The sequence below is a fragment of the Lissotriton vulgaris genome, chromosome 1_1 (genome assembly GCF_964263255.1).
Source record: "Lissotriton vulgaris chromosome 1_1, aLisVul1.2, whole genome shotgun sequence".
In the NCBI taxonomy this organism is placed as follows: domain Eukaryota; kingdom Metazoa; phylum Chordata; class Amphibia; order Caudata; family Salamandridae; genus Lissotriton; species Lissotriton vulgaris.
In genome coordinates this window covers 1,358,910,030-1,358,937,270 of record NC_141685.1, presented here as the reverse complement: position 1 = coordinate 1,358,937,270, position 27,241 = coordinate 1,358,910,030, and the positions used below count along the sequence as shown (strand labels likewise).

At 46.2% G+C, this 27,241-nt stretch overlaps 1 protein-coding gene across 2 annotated transcripts in view; it reads left to right on the top strand.

Annotated features, from left to right (window-relative positions):
• LRP1 (LDL receptor related protein 1) overlaps positions 1-27,241 on the top strand; it is a 1,437,817-nt gene that overhangs the window by 1,031,608 nt on the left and 378,968 nt on the right. For both annotated transcript variants that reach the window (XM_086966724.1, XM_086966716.1), the window contains exons 66-67: positions 1,603-1,725; positions 22,172-22,297. In XM_086966724.1, coding sequence (XP_086822850.1) covers positions 1,603-1,725; positions 22,172-22,297 — 249 coding nt within the window. The remainder of the gene's footprint in view (positions 1-1,602; positions 1,726-22,171; positions 22,298-27,241) is intronic.

The following is a 27,241-nucleotide window of genomic DNA, read 5'->3' as shown; positions in this document are numbered from 1 at the left end:
TGGTACTAAGTTACCTCAATCCAGTCATCTTTTATTGTGACTCTACTTAGTTCCCATATTTTCTTAGGGTTCCGCCAAAACTGATTATTTTACTATTACACTTTGAGGGACTATGCCTGAGAGCTCCATAAATCTATTTAATTAAATTAGACTGACAGTTCTTATTGGTACCCATCATAAGTATACATAGAAGTTTGACGACTCCACTCCTTCTCTTTGTAGCAGACACATTTATGGACACAGTGCGAAATTGGCCTAGTTGGTCATGTTATCTATTGCCCTGATTAAGGCATAAATTAAAGATTGCAGAAACTGGTCACTGTCTATAAAATTGAGTGAAAGAAGAGGAACTTTTACAGGCACATAATAAAACACTTTTAGGTCGTTTAAATAGCGAACCTCAGTAATCTTTAGTGGAGTTCCCTTCACGAAGTGTTATTGGTATTAATTGAATGAGAGTGTGATTCGGTTAGGTTTTTACATTGTTAATTCTAAACTCGATGTATTATATATATTAAATATGTGATGAAACAACTGCGATAATCTGTAACAAAATTGAGTAAATTTTTTGCTATTCACTACACACCTGAAGCCCAACTTTGACTGTTAAGGCCAGTAAATTATCAGTCCAACATATCCTGTCCATACAAATCACTCTGACTATTCAACCCTACTTAACATTAAACATTACCAGCTATGAAAGATTCCTGCTGATTCGGTTTAGGCTAAACTCTTTCCATCGTTTAGTTACCTTCCCAAAAACAAACAACTGGGCAACAGCACTACCACCTTGTCCATGCGACGATCTCTCTACTCAGGCCACTATCCATACAATCTTATTTTGTAAGTTCTATAGTGATCCTAGAAGGCTTTGGCTCATCCCGGTTTTAAAATGTATGGGCATTCGAAGATGCTGCCAAGCATTGCTCTCTTTGCAGTTTTTGGAAGAGGAATGTATAACGAAAGTTATAATAAAATTTCTGAAGTTTGTTGTTCGGCACAGGCCAAATTTAGAGTAGTCTGACTTCTTTGTCCGGGATCTTTGCTTTTTCTACCTAATTGTGCAAGACGTCCTGTTTATACTGTTTATTATTAATGATTGAATAATTTTGTATTGTATGAACAGTTAAAATATCTAAATTAATTTTATCATATCCTAGTTTTTAAAGATATGGATATTTTTATAATTACTGAACCGAGGGAAAATACCTCTGAAATGTACTTTTATGGTTTTGTACACCAAGAAAACCGAATAAAGTAAATTTTGATTTGATTCGACTGTTAAGTGAAGCTAGATATATATATGTTGTGACCAATGTAAAGTACTGCCAGAGCATCACATTTTTGCTCTACAACACCACTGCTATTCTATTTCTGGGATACACGGTGACATCATTCATCATGCTGCAATACTGATCTGCAGGGAAAGCTTCCATTCCATTATTAAAATCCCCACATACCTAGCCATGGTATCTTGAGCTGGGTTTGGAGAAGCCTTTGCTGTTGCAGTATTAGGTTCCGCGCACAGCTCTGCAAGTGCACTTCATTCCCTGTCCCCTGGTTGTCACTGTGCTATAATCAGTTTCTGTTTTTCTTACACAGCAGAAGTGACCTGCGCTCCAAATCAGTTCCAGTGTGTGATCACCAAGCGCTGTATCCCAAGGGTCTGGGTCTGTGACCGTGATAATGATTGCGTTGATGGATCCGACGAGCCAGCCAACTGCAGTAAGAATCCTTGTTTCCTATTAGATGCAATACCTAATCAAGCCTGGGTACACCCACTGTGTGGATAATGTAGTGGCCAGGATGGCATCCTATGTTGCTCCAAAGGGGCCCTACTTGTTATTTCAGTTTTTGAAAAAACGTATTCCTGGAATGTGTGGCTGTAGATGCACATGCTCTGCATACTTTTGCAATATAGTGTTGGGCTTGGTGTTTGCTAGTTGTTGTTCTTTCTAGTCCCGAAATGTGCTGTGACTCCTCCCTTAGTGGACAATGCAATGTATTGGTTTTTTACGCCATCCGGTTCCGATGTATACTGAGAGGGCTCAGAGTTCATAGTGTTTAAACATGTTTTTAGGCCCACAAGTTTGGGTTTTGGCGTAGACGCATTGGGAAAACCAGTCCTCAATGACTTTCCATCACACTTCATCACCTAGCACCTTCGGATGACCAATGTTCAGGGCTGGAAAAGGCGCTGGGCACACCTCTCAAGATGCACCATCGGTCATCTTCTGAAAAGACACCTTCATTTTTAAAGAAGATAAGGGGGCTGGTGTAGGAAGCTGACTCTGTATATACTATACCAAAGTGAGGAAATAGTGTGCACAGAGACAAGTAGAACTCAAAAGGTAGGCAGAGGTAAAGTTAGATAGCACCTTACTCTCGATTTGTGGTAGTGTGGTCGAGCAGTAAGGTTTTATCAGAGGACAGTGTTAAGCATTTGTTATACAGAGTCAGCAAATGAATTCACACACTCAAAAACTGAACTTCAGACCAATTGTTTTTGTATAAAAAGTGCAGGTGCAGGGTGGTGCGGATTTGCGATTTCCGGCCAGGGACAGATGTTGATGAACAAATCTGGTGTTCACAGGAGACAGTCTTTGTGGTTGAAGGCAGGCAGGTCCTCTGAGATTTACAAGGTTGCTGGCTGCAGGACACACCTGGATTTCGTAGCAGCAGGTACGAGCTGGAGAAAGGCCAATAGGGCTGGGGCCAAGTCAGTGGGAGTCATCCTCTTCTTAGCTTTGGCACCGCTGTTCGGTCCTTCTTCTTCTTTTCTTGTAGTTGCTTCTTGTCTGAGGAAGCAAGGTTGAAGGGTGCCCCTAAATACTAGTTTTAGGGGCTGTAACAGGTAGGTAAAAGGTTGGGACAAATGGTTCTCTCCCCTGGGGTGGGTGCACCCCCTAATATGCCACCCTCCAGTGGGAGGGGGGGCTTAAGCCTTTCCCTGGTTGGCTGGGTCCCCTTATCTGCAAGATTGCAGGGACCGAGAGTTGTGCTTCACCTCGCCTCCCCCACCTGAGGGCTGGGGTTGGCCGAGGTGGGCACACCTCTATTCCTCACTTATTTATCCCGCTGGTTCTCCCGCCCAGAGTGGGGGTCAGAACCAGTGGGGACCAGCTGCTGAAAGCAGCAAGTGGCCTGGGGAAGCTCTCAAAGGCGGCAAGCCTTTAAAGCTTCCCCTTTGTGGACCCTGCCCATCCGGGGGGAGGAGGCTTTGTACCTTGTCCCAGGATGTGCATTGTTTTAGGCCCCCGAGATCCGCAGGCTCTCGAACCAGGGGTACAGAAACATATCTGAAAGCAGCCACTCAGCCTGGACACTAGTGTTAGGTCGTTTTTCAGGGGCATCTCTAAGATGCCCTCTGTGTGCATTTTTCATTAAATCCCACACTGGCATCAGTGTGGGGTGTGGGATGTGCGGTTAATGTGCTGAGAAGTTTGATACCAAACTTCTCAGTTTTTTAGTGTAGCCATTACGGTGATGTGGAGTTTGCAATGACAAACACCCAGCACCATATACTCTTAATGGCAGCACTGCACTTACAATGTCTAAGAATGGACTTAGACACTGTAGGGGTACAGGGCTTATGCACCTGTACCCTCACCACTGGCATAGTGCACCCAGCTAGAGGGGTGACTGATCTATGCCAGGGCAGTGGGATGTAGGCATGGCACGCAGGGATGTGTACCATGTCGACTCTTCACTTTTTTCTGCACCAAAACACGCAGCCTGCAAAGGCAGTGTGTGAGTGTGAAGGTACAAGACCTCTAAGAGATACTTTTTATTATATTGTCAGAATCAACACTTGGGGCAGTACAGAGAAAACCAATGCAATCCTATGAGAGGAAAGACAGGTAAGTAATTTCAGGTAAGTACTCGACTTAGAAGGTAGGTACTGCACCACCAGCGGCACTGAGGCGGCCAGGTGCACAGGTTATTGGGCCCAATGTTAGCCTATGCGAGCTTGGGGTACCTCAAAAAGGCACCTTTTGCAGTTAGGTACCCATGGTTCAGGGACACAGACCCTGGGCGTTGAGGTCAGCAATGCAGGGGCCACCAAGAAGCACCAAGGTTGCACCACCACCACCAGCACAGGGGCAGCTGGGTGCAAAGGCGGCGTCGGGTGCTCTGTAGAAAGTATTGGAGACCCTCTGTTGGAGAAAAAAGGCTGCAGGCTTGGTCCAGAAGCTAGCTGAAGGAATCCAGCGAATGGGGACTTGAGTTGGATAGTGGGGGGATGCCGGGACACTGTTGGTTGGGCACTCCTAGACCTGAGGGTGCAGGGTGTCTTTAGGCGTCTGGTGTTACGAGGATTCTGCACATACACAGAATTATGCGCAGGAAAACAGGAAGTAGGTGTATACGGGTTGTACCTTCCTACCACCTTAGTACCCAAAATCCCAAAACAGACTAGCTATATTGTCTCATTCATTTTCCTACATAATCACAAAGCTACAAATGATTAGACAACCCAGAACACAGCACTACCGACTCTCTCAGGAAACGCGGTAGCAAGACATACCCTTTCGCTCACTCACTCGTACTTGTCCACAATACGGATTGTCAGAGTCACTGTATAGTTCTAAATGTTTATTTTAACTATTGTGCTCTATAATGCAGTATACGAGGCACTATCAGCAGTAAAATGCATAACGCTAGAACAGTTAGCATTGTTACATACCATAGAATATGAAGGGGAATGTCATCATATACAGACAATGGAAAAAGGACTCTAACCACCCTCCCCTTGGTAAGTTGAGATTTATAATATGTGTTTAGCATGTTTTGTCTAGGCGCTAGGGAGTGACCAGAACAGAATAACAAGGGGCGGGTTTATCGACCTTGCACATCGTGTTCAGACTAAACTCCAAGAACAGCAGAGAACTCAGAAAGCAGACAGTTCTCATGTGAAAGGCACAAACAGAGTTTTGCAAAATACGTGCGCAAAAGCAGCATTATGACAGCAGAGCTCATGCTAACTTAGCAATGTCGATAATGACCCTAACGGCGATAAAACACCCTCCCCCTGGTAAGGTCGTAGTATATAGACAAAAGAATAAAACAGAGTTCGAAGTTAAGCAGCGTACAGAAGTGCTTGGAAAAAAATCATGTGGAAAAAATAAAAAGTTGTTACAAAATTTTTTTTTTTTCTGGTGATTAAATTTTTTTTGTTTCATGAATAATGGGATTAAGAAGGAGGTGACAAATCCAAAAAGTATGTGAGCTCAAGAATGCAATTCGTTCCAAAAGGCCATCCCTATCGGAAGTAGAAAAAAGGGATGCCATCCAATTAAGTATATCGAAGGAACAGACATACTCCTAGTATTGTGAAGCTTCCAAGAGCATGTCCGGACAACTTGCATAGTATTCAATGAAACTTTGTAGTAGGAGGTTCTGCGCAGCGGCACAGATATCCCTTTCAGCCAATATCCCAAGTGCAGCAGCACGTTCCATCTTGCCATTCCCAGAACAAGCCAGCTCAAGGCCTCTAAGGGACCCATTAACTGGTGGAAATCCGGGACTGTAAATGACGTGTTGGAGAGGCATAAATCCAAAGCCCAATAGAAAGGGCACCTCTGACAGTAGAATACAGGTTGCACGCAAGCGAAGTATGCAAAGCGAAAAGTCAATCCATAACTCACGCTAAGCGTCGCAAATGGCAAGCATCCAAAAAAGTTGTTGCATTCGCTCAAGGTACAGTTGCTATTGACCTGGTTTGTGCATTACCACAAGATGAGCAGCCATTGCGTAGTAGAAGCAGAAGGATGAGTATTTCACCTGCAAGCGCCAGTAACAAGGAAAACCCTCCGAAGACGCTAGAAAAGATAGAATGAATAAAAGCTAATATTACTCCAAATATAGTCTGAAAAGAAGTCACAAGGCCGGATCCCACATTCTTAAAAAAATTAGCAAGGCCTTTGGTATCAGATGCATTAAATATTTGAAGTGTAAGCTCCACAAAGTGAAGTGGGACGTTGGTGTTCAGAAGCGACTGACTATCTCTAGATGTCCTAGCCACCTGCACTTGAAGGACTCTCGAGCTGAAGTGAGGGGCACTTCCTGTTGAAACAATAGCACTTTTAGCCTGCTCAATTTGTTGAAATCTGTTTTTAAAGTAGGAATAGACGGCCAAATTGAACTATCTACTTTCCCATATGGGGGTGGAAAAAGCACATTGCTACAACAAATAACACGCGTTGAAACTGTTAATAAATACGGGATCCCTGCTCGTAAACCACAGCATTCGTAGTTATTCAGAATAAGATAACTGCCGTTTTTAAGCAATGCAAAAGGGGGAATTATTGATGGGACAGGAGTTCCCTTAAAAAAACTAGCAAGATTAGGCGCAGATACATTACAAGCGCCGTGCAACTTAACGTGTTTACAAACCAGGGAATGCCCTACTGTAGTATCGCAGTCCTCCCCTGTTAGGAAAACTTCCTTATCTTCCTGTTGATATCTATAAGTAAAAAGAAGAGACCATAATTCATGGAGAAACACACTAACCAGAGGCTTAAAGTGACCTAACTGAAAATTTTACATACATGATTTAAACTGAAACAATGAAAAAGGGAGATATATTACCCCATGAGTTAACCAAACAGCCAAGTCTGTCTCCGCCACAGAGAATGGCATGTGCTCCAACTGTTCAATGTGTAATAGCTTGTATGTAGCATCTTTCTTGGACATAAATCACTGTTTATCAGTCAAATTAAAAGGTGAAAATAAAGCAGAAGCATTTAAATAATCTCACTGGACTTTCCCATTTTGAGAGTCTGTAGAGTCCATGCAAATAGCATTACTGGTCTTAATTGATTTTGACCATGATACAATACAGATACATCATTCTGAACAGTATCAATAACAGATGAATCAATATTATCCAAGGTGTAAATGCGTGAAGATAGTGTACTAATGCTATTGTCTACCACAGCAAGAACTTTTTCTGATCTATTGGACGCAGACGTAAAGCTGCTTCTGCCTGCGAAAGTTTCCAAATTTCATTGTAAGCTGCATAGAGAAATCTCTTATTTCTAGGTGCTCTAGGACCAAAGATAAAATCCACCAAATTAATGTCGCTTGACAAGAGTAACAAGTGTTGTTTTACTGACTACAAAGTGAAATGTTCCAACCATTGTTGGCACAATTTACCCACAAGTGACGGTATTTGAATTTGGAAAACAAGGATACGGTCTATCTGTAACCAGGTGTTACATTATAAAATCGCAGTTGACATGCATTTGAACTTGTTGGCCAGACCAACTAACCAGATTGGTCAGTGTCAGAAATATTAAAAGTGTCATTTCGCAAAACAAAGCTTCGATCGTATAATTAGTTTGTGCGCGCCAACTGTCATATTCCGCTAAGGAGGTGATGGATGGGATATTCACATTTTTTGCATTTTTAAGGCCAAAACAAGTGGTCTGGTGTACTGTATCATTTAAAAACAAACTTTGAGTCGGAATTAGGCTGGCACAATGCAGAGCTTCAGTACCCTGAACCTGCCAAGCTTTAGTGCCCCAAATTGATTTTAAATCAATGGTATCTTTCCAGTGATCATAACCTTGTTTGGCCAATTCAGTTCTAAAGGAAATGGAATAGACCAATTTAGTATGGGGAAGAATACATTTGGGCTTCGATGCAGAATGCAATTTTTAAAAAAAGATTGTGGATTAGATGTGTTATAATCGGTGAAATAAGCAAACTTAACCAGAAGTGCTTTTGAATTCCATTTGATGGGATTCGGCAATGTTCCCATTTAGTGTAATTAAAGACATGTCGTAATGTGCTTGTTTTGTGTAAGTAGTGATGCCCATAGTGATAACTGAATAAATTAGCATAATAGGTAGAATTTAAATACAGATCTTCAGCATCCAAGGCAGCATAATACTTCAAATCAGAAAACAATGAATGTACAGCTTGCACTCCCAAATATCGGAATGTATGTCCTGTGTTACCACATCTCCTAAGGAGACGTGAAACACGTATGGTATCTTAAGGACATCAGTCGGGCTGTGGATTTCAAAAGCTACTTATCCCATACAGTGCTATCTGCAACTTTGAAAGCAGAAATGTTAACAGGAGCTTGATCAGGTTTAATGATATGGGACGAGGTAACCAAAGTAACTGCTTACACTCATGTTTATTAGAGGTGGTAGGGCGTCATCAGCACAATGTTGTCGAGGACCGTTCGTCACCTCACTAGTGGACTCATCTGTAGGGTAAGTATATTTGACGTCTGTATTGGAAGAGGATGGAGGCAGAACAGGCGAAAGGTCAATAGTAGTATCCTTCACTCCCTCGTCCACACCGGCATTAGTGGAAGAGGATGAAGTCAGCGGATTCAATGGAATTGCGTTGCATGAAACTGCAGGTGTGACACTATTCAGAATCGGCCAGGCGGTGTAACTGGACATTGTCCACTGAGATGTATCTGTTGTCTTTGCAACCAGGTAAAGGTGGTAAAATGACTGAACGAATACCCTTCAATCCAAGTGCTGGAACCGGTGCGTGATAAGATGGACCAAATCTGTTCTCCAGCATTTCTAGTACCAGATCTCCAATCTTGAGTGGCTCTGAATACACTGCACCAAAGTAAGGTACAGAGTCCAGCAGTCCCCAGAGGTTTGGCAGAGGTTAAAGTTAGATAGAACCTTACTCTCTAAAGCGGTAGCTTGGTCGAGCAGTAAGGCAGTATCAAAGGACAGTGTAAAGCATTTGATGTTCACACTGAGTCAGCAAATGGTCTCACACACTCAAGAACTGAACTCTAGGCCAATTGTTTATATATAAAAAAAATACTGTTTTATTTCTAGAACCAAGCAAGCTTGGTGCAGGTAAGAATAAAATACTTTTCAGTAGTAAATTACTTGTATGAACGCTGTTCAAAATAGCAGTCTAACTTGTACTGGTTTTGGTTACAGTTTTAAGAAAGCAGTTTGCAACACATTGCAGGTATAGTACATTCAATTGAATTGGCTTTTTAAGTCAAATGCAGTTAATTACTTTTCAGATTACTTTTGCTAACATAGGACTGGATTCTGGATTCAGTTCTTGGACATTTCCTGAAAACAGGTGAGTAAATGCATTTTGGTTAAAGGTATTATTTTTAAGGAATATTATTGCATTTCAAAAGTTGACACTTGGAATATTTTTCACAAAGAATCACCAATGTTATCCTATGGGAGGAAATTCACTTAGCAGGTAAGTTATGTTATCTGTACTTTTTCTTACTCAGTGCCGGATCCCTTGATTCAGCACTGGGACATTTCCTGAAAACAGTTGAGAAAATGCATTTTGGTTATTCAGCTGATTTTTAAGGAATGTTTGTAGTTTTCAAAAGTCGTCACTTCGAAACTTTTTGGGAGAAACAGTGGTAATGTTATTCTATGAGGAAAAAAAGGCTATCTGTTTCCAGGTAGGTAATTTGTCTTTGGAGTTAGGGTCCTGGGGTTAGACTCAGGGGTCTCCCAGGGTCAGTGATGCACTGTTATTGCACCCTCAGCGGCACTTGGGCTGCTGTGTGCGTAGTCTTGAGGCCCAATGTTATCCTATGGAGGATAGGGGGACTCTGGTTGGTGGCTGCTGGGAAGCAGGCCACAGGGTTGTGGGAGCAAAACTCCTAGGGTTAAGCTCAGGGCAAGTTGGGGGACGAAGTTAGCTCATAAGGGGTACCCTCAGAGGCACTAGGGCAGCCGGGTGCAGAGTGCTGTTTTGAGGTCGGGTGCCCTGTTGATTTCAGTGGAGATTCTCCAGGACAAAGAAACACAGCAGGCTCGGAAACGAGGATCTTCCTGGAGCGACCAACAATTCGATGGGTAAGTAGGGATGTAGAGGGTTAGGCAACGTTGGGTTGGGCACACAAGGCCGTGGGGCGTTGGGTGCAGGGGTGCCTTGGTACATCAGATTTTCTTACCCGCTCTGGTCACGGTAGAGGGATCCTCTGGATTGAGGCTGCAGGCATCGTCTGTAGGCTTGAGTGAGGTTAGGGGTCGCCGGATCTCTGATCAGGATTGCCGGAGGGACTCCTTGTGGTTTTTGTTCACTCAAACTCCGCCCGGGCTCGGCTGGTGCAGAGTGGGCTGGATTTCCGGTTTCTGGCTGGCACCAGAAGCTGCAGTCCAAACACGTCCGGTGTTCACGGGAGAAACAGCTTGGAAAGTGAATGCAGGCAGGTCCTCCTGGGTTTTTGAAGTTGCTGTCCGCTGGCGATCCGGGGTTTTGTAGGAGCAGGTTCGAGGGGGAGACAGACCTGTAGGGCTAGGGCCAAGTCAGTGGGTGTTGTCCTCTTGTTAGCTCTGCACGGCCTCTCGTCCTTCTCCTTTTCTTGTGGTTGCTGGATCTGAGGAAAGAAGGTTCGAGGTGCCCCTAAATACTAACTTTAGAGGCATTACAGTTGGGTAAAGGGCCGTGACCAATGGGTCCCTTCCCTGGGGTGGGTACACCCCTTATTCTGCCACTCTCCAGTGGGAGGGGGGCAGGAGCCTGTCCCTGGTTGGCTGGGTCCCCATCCTCAAGATGGCGGGGACTCGAAGTTGTGCTTCACCTCGCCTCCCCCACCCTAGGGGTGGAGTTGGCAGAGGTGGGCACACCTCTCTTCCTCACTTTGTTTTTCCCGCCGGGTCTCCCTCCCAAAGTGAGGGGTAGAACCAGTGGGGACCAGTTGCTGAAAGCAGCAAATGGTCTGGAGAGGCTCACAAAGGAGACATGCCTTTGAAGGTTCTCTTTTGTGAACCCTGCCCATCCTGGGGCTGGAGGCCTGGCACCTCGTCCCAGGTTTTGCATTGTTTCAGGTGCCCGAGATCAGCAAGCTCTTGACCCAGGGTTCCAGAAACATGTCTGGTGGTGGCAGCCTAGGCAGCCACTCAGTCGGGTCACTGGGAGTTGGTCGAGTTTCAGGGGTATCTCTAAGATGCCCTCTGTTGTGCATTTTACATTTAAACCCACACTGATGCCAGTGTAGGATTTATGTGCTGAGACGTTTGATACCAAACTTCAGTCTTCAGTGGGGCCATCATGGTGCTGTGGAGTTCGTACTGTTGACCTCCCAGCACCATATACTCTTAATGGCAGCACTGCCCTTAGTGTCCAGGAATGGCCCTGGGTACTGTAGGGGTACAGGGCTCATGCACCTGTACCCTCACCACTGGCATAGGGCACCCAGCTAGTGGGGTGACTGATGGATGCCAGGGCAGTGGGTTTGTGGGCATGGCACACTGGGATGTGTGCCATGTCGACTCTGTTTATTTCTGCACCAAGTCACTCAGCCTGCAAAGCATTGTGTGTGTGTGTTAGGGTACAGGGCCCCTAACGGTGGCACAATAAGTGCTGCCGCCCTTAGGGGTCTTCTCTGGTCACAGTACCCTGAGTACCTAGGGTACCATTTACCAGGGACTGACCTGTGGCCAGAAATGCCAATTGGGTTTAGGTTTCAACAAAGTTTTAGGGAAGGAAAACACAACCTTGGGCACTTGGTTAACAGGTACCCAGGGCACACTCAGTCAAAGTACATCAGCCACTCAGCAAAAAGTGGAGGCATGCCATGCAATGGCACTTTCTCACACCTTCTTACCACCTTAGTACCCAAAATCCCAAAACCGACTTGCTATAGTGTCTCATTCATTCTGCTTCATAATCACAAAGCTACAAATGATCAGACAACCCAGAACACAACACTCCCGACACTCTGAGGAATCGCAGTAGCAAGACATACCCTTTCGCTCACTCACTCGTAATTGTCCACAATAAGGATTGTCAGAGTCACTCTATAGTTCAAAGTGTTTATCTTAACTATTGTGTGGGGTCGTGGACCCTATGCCAGGAGGCTCTGCGCCTCTGGCAATGGCTGGAACATCAGGGCGTGACTCTGGTGGTTCAACACCTGGCAGGTTCTCTTCACGCCAGGGCGGACGAACTCAGCCGTCGGTGCTCGATGGATCACGAATGGCGTCTGAACTCGGACGTGGCGCAAGGCCTCTTTCTGCGTTGGGGAGAGCCTTGGTTAGATCTATTCGCCACCGAAGAGAACGCGCAATGTCATCAGTTCTGCGTGTTGGAATTTCCAAGGCGGCACTCGCTCGGAGACGCTTTTCGTCGCGAGTGGAGCTGCGGTCTGTTGTACGCCTTTCCGCCTATACCACTTCTGCCCAGAGTGCTGAAGAAAATCAAGCGCGACCGGGCCCAAGTCATCTTGGTGGCTCCGGACTGAGCGCAAAGGTACTGGTATCCCGAGCTACTCAATATGTCAGTCGATCCCCCGATTCGTCTGCCTCTTCAGGAGGACCTTCTGTCACAGCAGCAGGGAGCGGTCCTCCACCCAAACCTGTCCAGTCTCCACCTCCATGCTTGGAGATTGAGCGCCGACAGTTGAGGCCATTTGACTTGCCTCCTGAAATCTGTGATGTCATTCTGGCAGCCAGGCGTCCCTCCACAAAGTCAGTATACGCCTGCAGGTGGAACAGATTTGTGGCATGGTGCACAGCAAACGCTGTGGATCCTCTCAATGCCCCTCTTTCTGAGGTTCTCCTCTTCCTTCTTTCTCTTGCCCAGCAAGGCTCTGCTCTGGGCACTATCAAGGGCTACCTTTCTGCCCTTTCAGCCTTCTTAAGGCTACCTATTGTGAACGGATTCTTAAAGGGCATCACTCATATGTTCCCTCCTGTTCCTTTTGTGATGCCCCAGTGGGACTTGAACCTGGTTCTAACTTACTTGATGTGCGCTCCCTTTGAGCCGCTTCATAATTGTCCTCTACGTCTTCTCACCCTTAAGACTACTTTCCTGGTTGCCTTCACCTCTGCCAGGAGAGTGAGTGAGCTCCAGGCTCTTTCCTCTAAACCTCCTTTCCTTTCTGTCCATCCGGACAAGGTTGTGTTGCGGACAAAACCCTCTTTCCTGCCCAAGGTAGTCACAGCCTTCTGCATCGTGCAGTCCATCACCTTGCCCACCTTCTTTCCGCCTCCGCATCCCTCGCAAGAGGAAGAGAGGCTCCACCGTCTGGACCCAAAATGTGCGCTCTCTTACTATCTGGATCGCACACGCCAGTTCCGGGTGGATGACCAACTCTTTGTTGGTTACGTGGGCGTTAAGAAAGGACGGGCGGTGCACAAGCGGACCATCACTAGGTGGATTGTGTTGTGCATCCAAGCGTGTCACTCCCTGGCTAAGAAGGAACCTCTTGTTGGGCTGAGGGCCCACTCCACTCGGGCCACGGCGACTACCACTGCCCTGGGCCCAGGAGTCCCCTTGCAGGACATTTGTCAGGCAGCTACGTGGGCCTCGCTGCACACGTATGCAAGACACTACTGCCTGGACAGCCAAGTCCGGAGGGATGGCTTCTTTGGCCGTTCCGTCCTCCAGAACTTTCTGGTGTGATTATTGGTTCGCAGACCCTCCACCGGGGTTGGTATTGCTGAGGTATCTATTCTAAGGTAAGGAATCTATCACTAATGTGTCTCTTTCATATGCACAAGTTACTACTTGTGTAACAATATATCTGTAAGAGACATTAGTTAGTGATAGATTCCTTACCGACCCACTCCTCCTCCCCGTTCTGCGAACCGATATCTAGGGTTAAGGTCATCCCCTTTCAGGGCCCTAGTTTCATGGCACCAGTGTTGGTTCTATCATGGCTCTGCGTATTTGGCGCGGAAAAGCTGTGTATAAGAACTGAGGTCCGCGCACGAGGGCAGCGTCTAAGTACCGGCGCTAACGACGACGGCCGCGGAGCCGCGGACGACGCCTACCGATGCGCAGGGGTCTTGCTACGCAAAAGTTTCCGGATCCAGTCTGACACCTCGGGCTAGTCTAAGGTAAGGAATCTATCACTAACTAATGTCTCTTACAGATATATCGTTACACAAGTAGTAACTTGTGCTTTAGTGCGTGTCTGGAATCTGTAGGCCTTGTGGCAGTTACTCTAGCCATAGGTTCCACCTCCTCATAAGGGAATAATGAATTGAAAAACACAGTAAAACACACTGACTTTCCCTGGCATGTTTCCTTCCAGTGTATAAAGCCTATTCCTTGTCACCACCCAATTCTGCATAAGTCCTGCCACACCATTCACTCTGTAGCTGCTCCTGGAGTGCACATGCTAGGAATCTCCCCTGCGCAGCCCCCACAAGTGTTCACACGCATGTATACATGTCTGCATGTAACAAGCGCGGTGCCCCATACTTCCAGCTGCTGTGCAGTGGCCTTGTCAAGCCAGGGGGACACTAGTAAAATCTCCAAGAAGTCTCTTTCATTATGAGTTCACTGTGGATGAGTCCCAGATTGAGGCTTCACCACAGTAAAAGCTCAACAATTAGGTGCTCAAAAAGCGAAGAATCCGGGCTGCCCCTAGTGTCAGAACCACCTTCTAACACACAGACACTGTAAGGGCATATTCCTCCTGCAGCTATGCCCTCACCTGTGGGATGGTGCACCCTGCCTTAGGGCTTTACCACCAACACTGCCTATGGCATGGGTATGTCACACAGGTATGTGTGCCATATTGACTCTTCAGGTTGGACCTCTGAGGGCTCCAGCATGTACAATGCCACAGTCAGAGACCCTCACCTTAACCCCCACACATTTCCATTGCAGGTTGTGTGTTTTGGAGCAGACCAAACTGAAGTCAATATGGCACACATACCTGTGTGACATGCCCACCAACACTGCCTATGGCATGGGTAAGTCATCCCTTTAGAAGACCTCAAAGCCCTAAGGCAGGGTGCACTATCCCACAGGATGGATGAGCTTTTACGGAGGTGAGTCAAGAACGGGGGAGTGACGCATTGAAGCAGCTATCTGGGGGACGACGGAGGTTCGTAATTTGGAAGGACACCTTGGATGCGGAATGAGTCCCCCCACTTGGCCTGTGATCCTCTGGTGCGTGCATAGATAGATATCATGCTCCCACCCGCAGCTGCTATAGCGTTCCGATACGGCCTGAGGGAGTCACACAGTGAGGGCCTACAGGGAGTGTGGGGACGCTCGTGGCACCCGCTTTTTCATAATACCTGCAAGCAGAGCGCCATTAGCGCATTTGTTACGGTCACTACTGCCTTTTGTCAGGTGCGATCCTCACTGTGCATCAGTTTGTGAACTGTTGTGGCGAATGCACGGATAGCAGTTTGCCTCCCGGAATCTGATATTTTTAGCCCCACCCCGTGGAGCCCTGCTATAGCTCATTGTCGCTCGCCGTACATGGTTGCCCCCTAGGAGGGTGCCTTATTGTTACCTCCGCAAGCCCTGCCCTGTCAGACAGCGGCGTGAATACATTTGATCAGACCCCTGACGAGTGTACGAACCATGGATTGACATTACTAACACCTGTCTGCCCTGTCGCTGACACAGAGGTTGCCCCGGCGTGATCGCGAGTGGGGCTGGGCTGAGTGACGGAGTGACCAGCGACCTTGGGTAGAGGAGTATCGCCGCTGCCTTACCTGGAACAAAGTCAGTGGCGCAATGTCGTCATCAAGGGGCAATAAACCAGTGCAGCAGAACCGACTGGACAGGTACACGCTCCCCAAGAAATCAATGCCAGATTCCTCACCTACGGGCAAGGCTGGTGCAACCCAGGGAGAGGTGATGCCGGAACCCACAGTTAGACATTCTGGAAGCGATCGCAGGTATTAAGACTTCCCTAGAACACAAGATGGATACCATCACTGTGGAAGTCCACTTGCTCCGGCAGATATGAATAAAAACAATGAACGTGTCAAGCAAATTGAACTGACTACAGCAAGCCTGGTGGAGGACGCCTCCCAACTGCAATTAGAAGTCAAGGAGTTACAATCATTCCGGAAATTTGCAGAAACCAAGCTGGATGATTATGAAGGACGCCTGCATCGCAACAACATACGGATCTTAGGAGTCCCGGAAAAATCAGGACAGGCTGCAGATCTCTTTGTGGAAGACCTCATTCTTAAGCACCTGCAACCCAAGGGGCTGGGAAAGTTTTTTTGTTATTGAGAGAGCTCATAGGGTCCCCGGAGGTCGACCCAAACCCGGGGCCCCCCTCGCCCAATCCTAGCCAGGGTCTTAAATTTACGGAATCGTGATGTCATATTCAAGCATGCCAGGGCGGGACCGCCCTTGAAGTTTGAAAATGCAGACATAACATTCTTCCCAGACTTCACGCAGCTAGTCCAGAAACAGCGACATTCATTTCTGGGGATCAAAAAGGCGTTAAGAGATAAAGATTACAAGTACGCCATGCTTTTCCCAGCCAGGCTCTGAGTGGAGGCAGACGGTAGAGCCTGGTTCTTTGAACATCCAGAATCGGCGGCGGAGTGGCTGGAGAATCGCTGACCAGTGGTCCATTTGACGCTGTGGTAAACTGGTGGGGGGGTTGGGTGAGATCTTGAGGGCAGGGGGAGACATTATTCTGGGCCTCTGCGCAGAACTGGCTAGGTTGGAAATGGGACCTACATAACGGGCTCGTCAGAGAGTAAATTCATGCATCCTGGACCCTTCTCAATACACATCGAGTGATAATTTGATTTGTCTGTACAGTATTGTGCGACTGTATTTTTTTTAGATGGGAGGGGGGCACCACGCACCCCACTTTTCTACAGTTAGTTACCTTTTGGGGCGACAGGCACTCTGCAAGTTTAATCATGGGGAGCAAGGACGAGGGCGGTTGGGAGGGGATGTTTTGATAAAAAAGTTTTGCAGGATCAGTTCAATCGACCATACTGGGTGATGACAAAGAGCAGGAGCAATGCTCGAAGGCGATTTTAAATGGGTCCACAGTGGGATGTAGGGGTTAGAATTTTAAGTTGGAACGTCAACGAGTTTGGCGACAAGATTAAGCGAAGTATGGTACATCTTTATATCAAGACAGGCCCCAGACATTATCCCGTTGCACGAAACTCATTTGATGGGGAAGCAATGAATAGGGGGGTACAAGTTAGTCGTGCACGCAGGCTTTACATCGGGTTCAAGAGTAGTGGGCATCTTAGTTAAGAAATCGTTCCCCTTCACAGTGCTATCCACATGGTCCGATAATCGGGGTAGTTATGTAGGAATTTCAGGACAGTGGGGGTGGGGTCGGACTATCACATTTGTCTCAGTATATGTTCCCCCGGGCTTTACATCGGGTTCAAGAGTAGTGGGCATCTTAGTTAAGAAATCGTTCCCCTTCACAGTGCTATCCACATGGTCCGATAATCGGGGTAGTTATGTAGGAATTTCAGGACAGTGGGGGTGGGGTCGGACTATCACATTTGTCTCAGTATATGTTCCCCCGGGCCTCCAGAGTGAGACCTATAAGGATCTAGGTGCAGTGCTGTTGTCATTCCCACCAGGCCTTCTCATCGTTGGGGGAGATTTTAACACAGTGGTGTCCAGCGACATGGACTGTCACCCCGTGAGACATTAGACCCGCACAGCGGTGGCTATCTAACTTCCTTGAGGCTGTGGGACTGGTAGATGAATAGAGGATGCATAACCTAGATAGGGCCCAATACATCTTTTGGTCAGGTGCCCATCAAAGTCTGTTCCTTATTGAATATGTCCTAGTCCCGGCGACAGACAGGTGATATCCGGGATATGGATATCCGCCATTTGCGTTGGGGCAACTCGGATCACTCCCCGGTCTGGATGCATATGGTCCTGGGCCGCACAAATGCAGGGACAATTGCTCCCATTATTCCCTGGGACTTACGTGATCCTGACATTCGGAAGAAGATAGCTCAGACCACAGATCATTATTTCCTAGAAAATTAGGGAACTGTGCAATCAGCCCAAACGTTATTGGAAGCCTATAAATCGGTTGTCCTTGGGGAAGCCATCTCCCTTATAATGGGTAGGGAAAACGACACCCAAAAAGACTTGGTGAGAGCGGAGGACGAAGTGCTTAAATTGGAGGAAGAATTGGAGCAGATGGTGACACCTGATAAGGTACACCTACTAAGCCTAAAGCAAGACGAATTTAAAGGTATAGCAATGGATAGAGCTAGGGCACTGGGGAGGGGAAACGCAGATTAGACTATGAACATGGAGACAAAGCAGGGAAGTTGATAGCATGGCTAAATAGGAAGGTGTGGGCAACCGTCTGGTGCCCGAGCTGAATGGGGAAGGATCCGATCTGATCACGGGCCCGTAACGCATAGCCGATCGGTCTGCAGAACACTACCAGAAAGTCTACAGAACGGAGGAGCAGTACACAGATGGAGACAATGTTGCCCTACTTTGTGATATTGTGCTCCCCACCCTGGTTGACGAGTATCATGAGTACCTTGAGTCCGATCTCTCGAATGACGAGGTGGCTCAGGCGATACGAGCAATTAAATCCGGGAAAGAGTTGGGGCCCTCAAGGTATTCCGATTGAGCTTTACAACTGGAGACCGGACAAAATAGCTCCCCACATTCGTTCAATGTTTATAGATAGCAGAGAGAGAGGAACACTTCCTATGGATCAGAGAATTGACAACATTGTGGTCATTCAGAAAGGAGGTAAACCTAAAACCTGTTGCATGTCTTATAGACCGATATCACTACTTAATGCACGGCCCAAGATCCTAGCTAAAATATTGCCTACGCACCTCGTAAAAGTGACTGACACCCTGGTTCACCCCGACCAAACTGGCTTCATGCCACACCGCAGCCGTAAACCTGCGCAGGCTGCAACGAGTGTTAGGTAGAGCTACAACCATCTTAGAGCCCGCAGTCCTGGTGTCACTGGACGCCACCATGGTGTTTGACATGGTGGAGTGGCCGTATCTCTATGCAGTATTGGACAAAATGGGATTTGAACACCAATTTATGAGCTGGGCCCGGCTGCTATACTCAAAGCCCATGGCTCAAGTCGTTGTGAATAACTGTAAGTCAGCGGCATTTGAACTCAGCCGTGGAACGCGTCAAGGATTTCCCTTATCACCGCTCCTCTTTGCCTTGGCACTGGAACTCATGGCGGCGTGGATACGTAGAGATCCAATGATCTGCGATATGCGTTGGTCCCCAGACTCGGAAGACAAGATATCGTTATATGCAGATGTTGTTCTGCTGTATCTCACTTCCCCGAGGGCCTCTTTGATATGCCTACTAGACATCCTCACAATATTTGGCAGATACTCCAGATTTACCATAAACTGGTCTAAATCCGTGATTTATGTCCTGCAAGGAAAGCCGCCAGTTCTTCCGTAAGGCTGCCCGATACAGATAGCTTTAGATGGCTTTCGCTACCTTGGGACATTCATTACATCGGACTCTACACTCCGTTTCACTCGTAATCTCCTACCGCCAATTCAGAGGTTAAAGGATGATTTCAACCACTGGAAGTCCTTGCCTCTCTCTTTGTTGGTCAAAGGTGTCCTTTTTAAAATGATAGCTCTGCCCAGTTTCCTGTATTCGCTTCAGAATTCCATGGATCCAGTTCCCAAATCATATTTTAAAGAGGTAGAAATCCTACAAAGAACTCTCTTATGGGACGGCAAACCTCGGATTGCCCTACCTAAACTCACCCTTAACTGGTACAATGGTGGCATCAGTCTCCCGGACATTAGGAAATATTATTGGGCTGCCCATCTGACCGCGATAAACATGGGGATGTATGGTCGTCCGGATGATACACAATAGATAGATGGCTCCTCCCAGGTGGGGACTATCTTAGAGCACTTCGTTCTAAACCTCGTAAATACCCCCTCACAGGTCCGACTATACACTCAGTCCATGTATGGCATGAGGTTAACAAACACCTGGGATGGGACCATAGGCTCACATTGGCAACTTCCCTATTGAACTCCGAAAGGCTGGGCAGCCTCTGGCAAACTAAACGGTTTGACAAATGGGATCTAATCGGTATTTCCCAGATCAAGGACCTCTGGGTCAAGGGTGATGTTCTCCCCTTCGCCTCCCTTCAACAGCAATATAGCCTGGCAGGCATCGAGTATCATAGATATCTACAGGTCCGGCATGCACTCCATGCTCACATAACTAGTAAGTCCTCCCTCCCCAACGCATCCCCCCGCGATTATAGAATACTTGATGGTCATCTTCCCGAGAAAGCTATCTCTCTGGTCTATAAAAAACTGATAAATAATATGGATGACCCACTCTAGGTTCTTAAGGAAAAATGGGTTAACGACGGCCTTGACCTGGATGAAGAAGACTGGCGGTCTCCTCCCCTAGGGAAGTAGCGATCCAAGCAAGGTTGCGTTTAGTGCAACAACAAATTCTACACAGAATTTATATTACTGGGCCGGGCTTGGTCCGTATGGGCAGAATAGATTGTGGAGAGTGTAGACGTGGTTGTGGGAAGATTGGTACGTTTATCCACATTATATGGGAATGCGAACACATACAAACATAATGGCGTGCTTTACATCGCACTCTCTGGGAAGTACTCACAGTGGATTTACAGCCCGAGGCACGTAGGTGCCTCCTAAGCATTTGGGAGCCAATAGACCTTACCTCTTATACGAAGCAATGGGCAACTCTTGCTGTAATGGTGGCTAAAAGGAACATAGCACAAAATTACGGGGGGCTCAACAACCAACCCCCAGAGCTTGTGAAATGGAAGAAGGATTTGGATTGGTGCATGTACCCAGAAAAATCTGTCTATGTTGCCAGGGGGTGTCCCGGGAAATGGAGCAAAGTATGGGGGTCCTGGAACACCTATAGAGGAAATATTTGTACCCCACCAGTTTCCCTAAATGATGACTCTTGTAACCCCCTAATGATGATGTATTGCTTACTGTGATTTGATCCTCTGTAACTCAGGTCCGAAAATTGAAAGATGTTTGGTCTCCTGCTCATGTTGAAAAGTGATCTGTAATGTTGATTTGTTTAATAATAAAAAAGATTAACAAAAAAACAAACTGATTTGTATGGTATTCATAAAACTATCCCTAAATGGAGCGAATAGGCCATATCCTTCATATTTGGTGCTAGCCCCTCAGTAAAAATTTAACATTTTACTAGCAGCACTAATGAAACTACCTTTTGAACCAATGCAAAAGTTGAAAGTTTCCTACTTTAAAGCAGTCTTTTTAATTACTATCACTTCATTAAGTGAATTGCAAGCGCTGTCAAAAAATAGTTTTTTGCATCCGGTAGAAATATATCATGTTTTTTATTCTTAGTGGTGTCACACATTACCTGAACCAGTCTTCATTATCCTGCAGCTTTTTTAAAAACACCTAAAATGTGATTGAAAGAGCATTACATTTCTTACAATTGAGAAGAGCAATTCTGTATCATGTGGAAAACACAAAAACAATCATCTAAAATGGGAGGCATATTTAGGGGCATTGTGATGTCATAGTGAGTCATATCACTCTTCTTTAGTTGATAAAACAGTTCTGGACCCTACCACTAGATAGCGGAATAATGCACAGCACGTATATCTCGAAGAGTCTCAGGCAAGACCATTTCTACAGGTAATAACTGTTTTTTTCTGTTATGTGATGTGCTTTTGCAGAGCTCTTTGATTTTGTCATTTAGTGCTTTTGGAGTATGTACTTCCTTTTTTGTTTTACAATAATCATTGGCCAGAGTTAGAGTTGCCTGTTATAATTGTGCCTGGTTGAGGTTTGTGTTTTGACCCCCTTTTTTGGAACTGAGAGTTATTACTCTTGGCCCTCAGGTGTTCCTATTCATTTGACTAGCATCTTAATTCCAGGTTATGATTTCAGTACATTCCCAGATGTTTTTGTTTTTTAGTGGAATTTTCAATATGAAAGGCTAGTTGCTTGCTAGTGATCCTCCCAAACTTATTCGACTAATTATGCGGTCTGCCTTCGCAGAGAGTTACTGTTCAACTGGCTGGATCTGCATGTTTGTCAAGAATACTCATAAATACAGGAAAATATTTACCACTTAAAATATCCAAAGAAGGGAATATGTTTACAATTTAATACATTTTTTCCTCATAACATACAAATTTGTCCGGTGGAGATGGATTAAATATGGAAGAGGTATTTCCCCAAAAATTGAAAAAAGGGAACTAACACCACTAGTCCTCTACTAAAGTGTTAAAATTAAAACATTTTCTGCTCCAGAATTGTTTATATTTTAGAAAGAAATACGCTTTTAGTATGGTATGTACCCCAGTATGGATTAACTTGCACGAACAAAACATTTGAAAGGGACGATTTGTTTTTGAGGAGATGGCACTTTGGGACACTCTGAATATTAGAACACTAAGAGTAAAAAGCTGCATTGTTGCTTTCTTTAGCTCAGATGACCTGTGGAGTGGATGAATTCCGCTGCAAGGATTCTGGCCGGTGCATCCCAGCTAGGTGGAAGTGCGATGGGGAGGATGACTGTGGAGACGGCTCAGATGAACCCAAGGAAGAGTGTGGTGAGTGTCCTCTTATCAAATTCTTCTATGTTGATTTTAGAGCTTCGGGTGCTGTTCAGCTAGTAAAGTCATTGGTCCCCCCTCAACCCCTGTCACCATAAAATATTTGTATTTTAAACAGTTATTTACCCTTATTAAGTTTATCTAACCTTGTTGCGATAATGATGGGAGAAATATTTAGAAAAAAGGTTAACGGAAACCTGGTTTTACAAAGAAAGGACCAATTGGTGAAGCCCTGATTAATGTTTTGACTATGTCCCACCTTTCAGTGCAGTTGCTGTTTGCTCTGTTACTTTTACACTAAAGGAAAATTAAAAAAAACTTTTTCCCTACCTGGAAGGTAGTCCCAAAATGTTACACCAATGTATTATTTATATTTTATCAACTGTAGGTTGCACCACCTTACAGAAAAGTCCATAAAGAAGTAGATATACGAATGTCCGTCCAATTTTGAAAATAAATCAAAATTCTTTATTCTTCTTTGCAATATTGACAACTGTACACCAAACAGCCAATGCGTTTCGTTCTATACGAAGAACTTCATCAGGGCAAGTCAAATAGATGTTTCCAAATTCCGACCCAAATAGTCATCTAATGTGCTCCACTGGTCAGTCACCGTGGCCTACCACTTTTGTTTAAAGTATCAGCAGGCAAAGACTAATTAAGTCTATTATGCCTATTAGGAGAACTGCATCAGGCAGCCAACAGTTTTTGGTATACCAAAAACTGTCGGCGACGTAGCGTGAGAACAAGACATTCTGGCACATCAGCCGTTTTTACTTTATGCAGTTCTCTTAATAGGCATAATAGACTTAATTAGTCTTTGCCTGCTGTTACTTTAAACAAAAGTGGTAGGCCACAGCGACTGACCAGTGGAGCACACTAGATGACTACACACCGATATTTGGGTCGGAATTTGGAAACCTCTATTTGCCTTGCCCTGATGAAGTTCTTCGTATAGAACGAAACGCGTTGGCTGTTTGGTGTACAGTTGTCAATATTGCAATGAAAAATAAAGAATTTTGATTTTTTTTTTCAACATTGGACGGACATTTGTATATCTACTTCTGTATCCAGTATTAGGGTATCTTTCATAGATTCACATGCCTGAATCATTCCCCGTCGTCTGGATGGGAGTCCCCGGTACATAAATAAAGTGGTCGAATAGACATATATATATACATAGTAATAGGCCAAGGGCCTCTCATTAGTAACATATCCATGTCCTTTTGTAAAAAGGACCAAATTTCGAGGAAGAGCTAATCAGCTATCACCACCCTCTGGAACCTTCCTGGAAGGAGCTCTAGTACCTCAGATTTTCTACCGTACGTCGTTCTAAGGGAGTCTCCACTGAGCTCTGCTCAGCTTTCCTTTGTTTCTGGATTTCCAGTGTTTTTTCAACAAAATTCCTTCATCTGTGTGGAGTTCTCAGGTCCTTCATGGCTGATACTCCTAAGAAAGGCCTTTTTATATCCTGTGCTTCCTGTGGTAAAAAGAGACTTCATGTGGATGATCAACACAAGGACTGTCTCTATTGCCTTTACCCAGATCATTCTTCAAAGGACTGTAAGGTATGTCGTACCTTTTCTTCAAAAACCCTCAAGGATAAGGAGGGATGCCTCCTAATTTGGCTGCAGAGGATCAAAGATAAAGACCAAGCTGTATCTTCTGAAGAGAGTGAATGTTCCTCCAGGTCTTCACATTCCTCTCAAAAGAGACCATGGGTGGCCTCTTCAGGTCCTTCATCGCAGCCACCTCAAAAGAAGACGCACAAAAAGTCTTCAGAGGCACATTCTAAGGCTTTGCCTGCAAAGGTTTCACCTCAGGAAACTGTTCACACCTTCAAGAAGCCTGTTTCCACCTAATCAACGACCACCTAATCAACGATGGCTTCATCAATGAGGAAATCTCCATCTACGACTTTGACTGTCACCTTGACGACGACAGTATCAACTTCTGTGGCATCTTCGACCTTATTGACGTCAACCACTTAGTCGACGGCTGGTAGAACTATCTCGTCAACGATAAAAATAAATAGTCGTCGACGTTAAAGCCATCGACAACTCTACGACTGCCGACGAGTGTGCCAACGCCTACGTCGACGAAGGCTGCCACGTCGACATCTACCCCGTCTTCTACGAGGGGTCCGTCGACGACGATTAGAACATAGTCGACGCCAACACAGTCGACGCCAACACAGTCGACACCAACACAGTCGACAACAGCACCGTCGACGGGCTCGTCAACAACTGACCCTAAACTGCACAGTGCGTATGTACACCTTAAGATTACGAAACGCACCCGAACACCGGCCTTGACTTCTCCAAGCCGGGTCCAGCCTTTGCCACCTGCTCACCTCCTGGAGGAGGAAGACTCTGATGGTGGCAGTATGTTCAGAACTGCTACAAGTCCAGCTGAACTTCACGTCAAATACCACGATAGTTCGGACTATGATGAGCAGGAGGACCAGGTGGATTACCACGAGGAGTGCCACCGCTTTCAACCTCCTATGGTTTGCCTACCAGCGTCCCTGGTTTCCGACCTTCAATTCCTCATAACTGATTATAAACAGAGGTTTCCAACTTCGGCAACAACCTCATCCGGTGGCCTCTCCGCCGCCAAGACCTCAGCCGTCACCTCTGATTTTACAACCCGGCCCTTCCACTGGCCCTTCCACTTCACAACCCCCATCTTCCTCGGATGATGAAGAGGACGAACAACATGAGGAAGGGGAACTTCAAGATTCCCAATCGACACATGATGAGTGGGATGATTATGTAATTCCCTGTCCAGCATCCCCGGTGCCTACTCAGGCTGACTCGCCTCCTGAGGATATCGAGGGTTTCCTTAACATCCTTGATAGAGCGGCACAGCGTTTTGAAATACCTATGCCTTCCCACCAACAGGATTGCTTCCTTTATGACTTCAAGCAACCTTTCAAAAAGTCTGTCAGGTCTATACTTATTATCGACTACATATGGGACCAGGGTGTGAAGATTATGCAAAACCATTCTTCTCTACCCCCGATGCTACCTAGACCGGAAAAAAATACAGGGCTCCGGACACCGCTCCAGCTTGCCTGACCGGACACCGCAAACCTGACTCTGTTATAACACAGGTTGCTCAGCGAACATCTAAAAATCCTTCTGCACCACTAACTGCCCCTCCAGATAAGGATGGGAGGCGGCTGGATAACATCTGGAAACGGTTTTCGTCCATGTCAGCATTAACAGTGCGCGCTTCCAACTCTTTGGCACTGTTGGGACGTTATAATCTACAAATGTGGGCAGACATTGCCCCATATCTCGGGGCCTTGCCGGAAGAGTCAAAAGAAGCAAAGAAGATCTTGCTAGACGGCGAACGCTCAGCGTCCGAGATCATCGATTGCGCGATGGATATCGCATCTACTTGTTTTCGCCAACTGGCGGGCGCTGCGGTTCTACGACGCCAAGGTTGGCTAAAGGCAACGGCATTCCGTCCGGAGATACAGACGAAAGTCCTTAACATGCCCTATGACGGCCAGCTTCTCTTCGGCACACACATTGATGACGCTCTTCAGGGCATAAAAAAGGATACCGATACGGCTAGGGCTTTGGGTACCCTTCAGTTCAAAAACCCTCCTTTTTGTGACTCAAGAGGAAGGGGACAGTCTTCTACGAGAGGAGACTACCAGCACTACCGTTCCTTCTACTCCTCAAATCAACATCAACCACAGTACCAGCAGCGTCAACAGCAACAACAGTCGTCTTACACTAAGTCCTCCTTTCGAGGAAAAGGGGGTCGACAGAAAGACCCCACTCGGCGACAATGACTTTTCACCGCCACAGGTCTCCACTTCCTTTTGACCCTCCAGAGTTGGAGGAAGAATTTCTCATTTCCTGCACAGCTGGAAAAAGATAACAGATTGCTGGGTCCTCCAGCTGGTTCAGTTTGGACTCTCGGAGTTCATCAAAATTCCTCCTCAAACACCTCCTAGTCCTATGCTCCACAAGAACCTGCGTCTTCTACTCTTGGAGCTTTCACTAATGCTCTGGAAGGGAGCTATAGAAAAAGTTCCTCCTGGTCAACTGGGGAAGGGGTTCCACTCCCGCTTTTTCCTGGTGCGTAAAAAGGTGAAGAAATGGAGACCTTTACTTGACTTGAGAAGTCTTAACAAATTTCTAAAGAAACAGTGGTTTTGCACTGTTTCTATTCAAGAGGTGCTACAACTTCTCAACGCAAATGACTACATGGTGTCCTTAGACCTTCAGGACGCCTATTTTCACGTCCCAATCCACCGGAATCACAAAATGTTCCTGAGGTTGGCTGTGGCGGGCAGACACGTCCAATTTTGGGTCCTGCCCTTCGGACTCAAGTCAGACCCACACATTTTTACGAAATGCCGGTCTCCAGTGGCTGCATATCTCAGGCAGCAACACCATCAAGTTTTTCCGTATCTACATGACAGGCTCGTCAAAGCACCCTCTCTAGAAGGCATGACCAGGTCTTCCAATGCCTGTCTTCTGCTTTTCGACCGTTTGGGACTCGCTCTCAATCAGGACAAGTCCACCCTCTGACCTTCCCAACGTATTCCTTTCCTGGGCGCTATTCTCAACACAACCCAGAAGAAAGCTTTTCCCTCACAGGAGCGGTGAGACAGGCTTGTTTCCTTGGCAACTCGCATAAAATCCAAAAAGTCTCTCACAGTGCGCCTCTTCAAATCTCTACTCGGGATGATGTCTTCCTGCATCCTACTGGTTCCGCACTGTTGCCTTCACATGCGCCCTCTCCAAGAAGCACTGTCAGCTCAATGGGTCCAATGTACAGGGTCATTCGACGGTGTCATCCGAATTACCTCTCACATAATCCAGGCTCTAAAGTGGTGGATTCGCCCTCAAAACCTTTTGCAAGTCTTGCCTTTCTTGCTTCCAGCTTCTCCGCATATCGTCACAACAGATGCGTCCC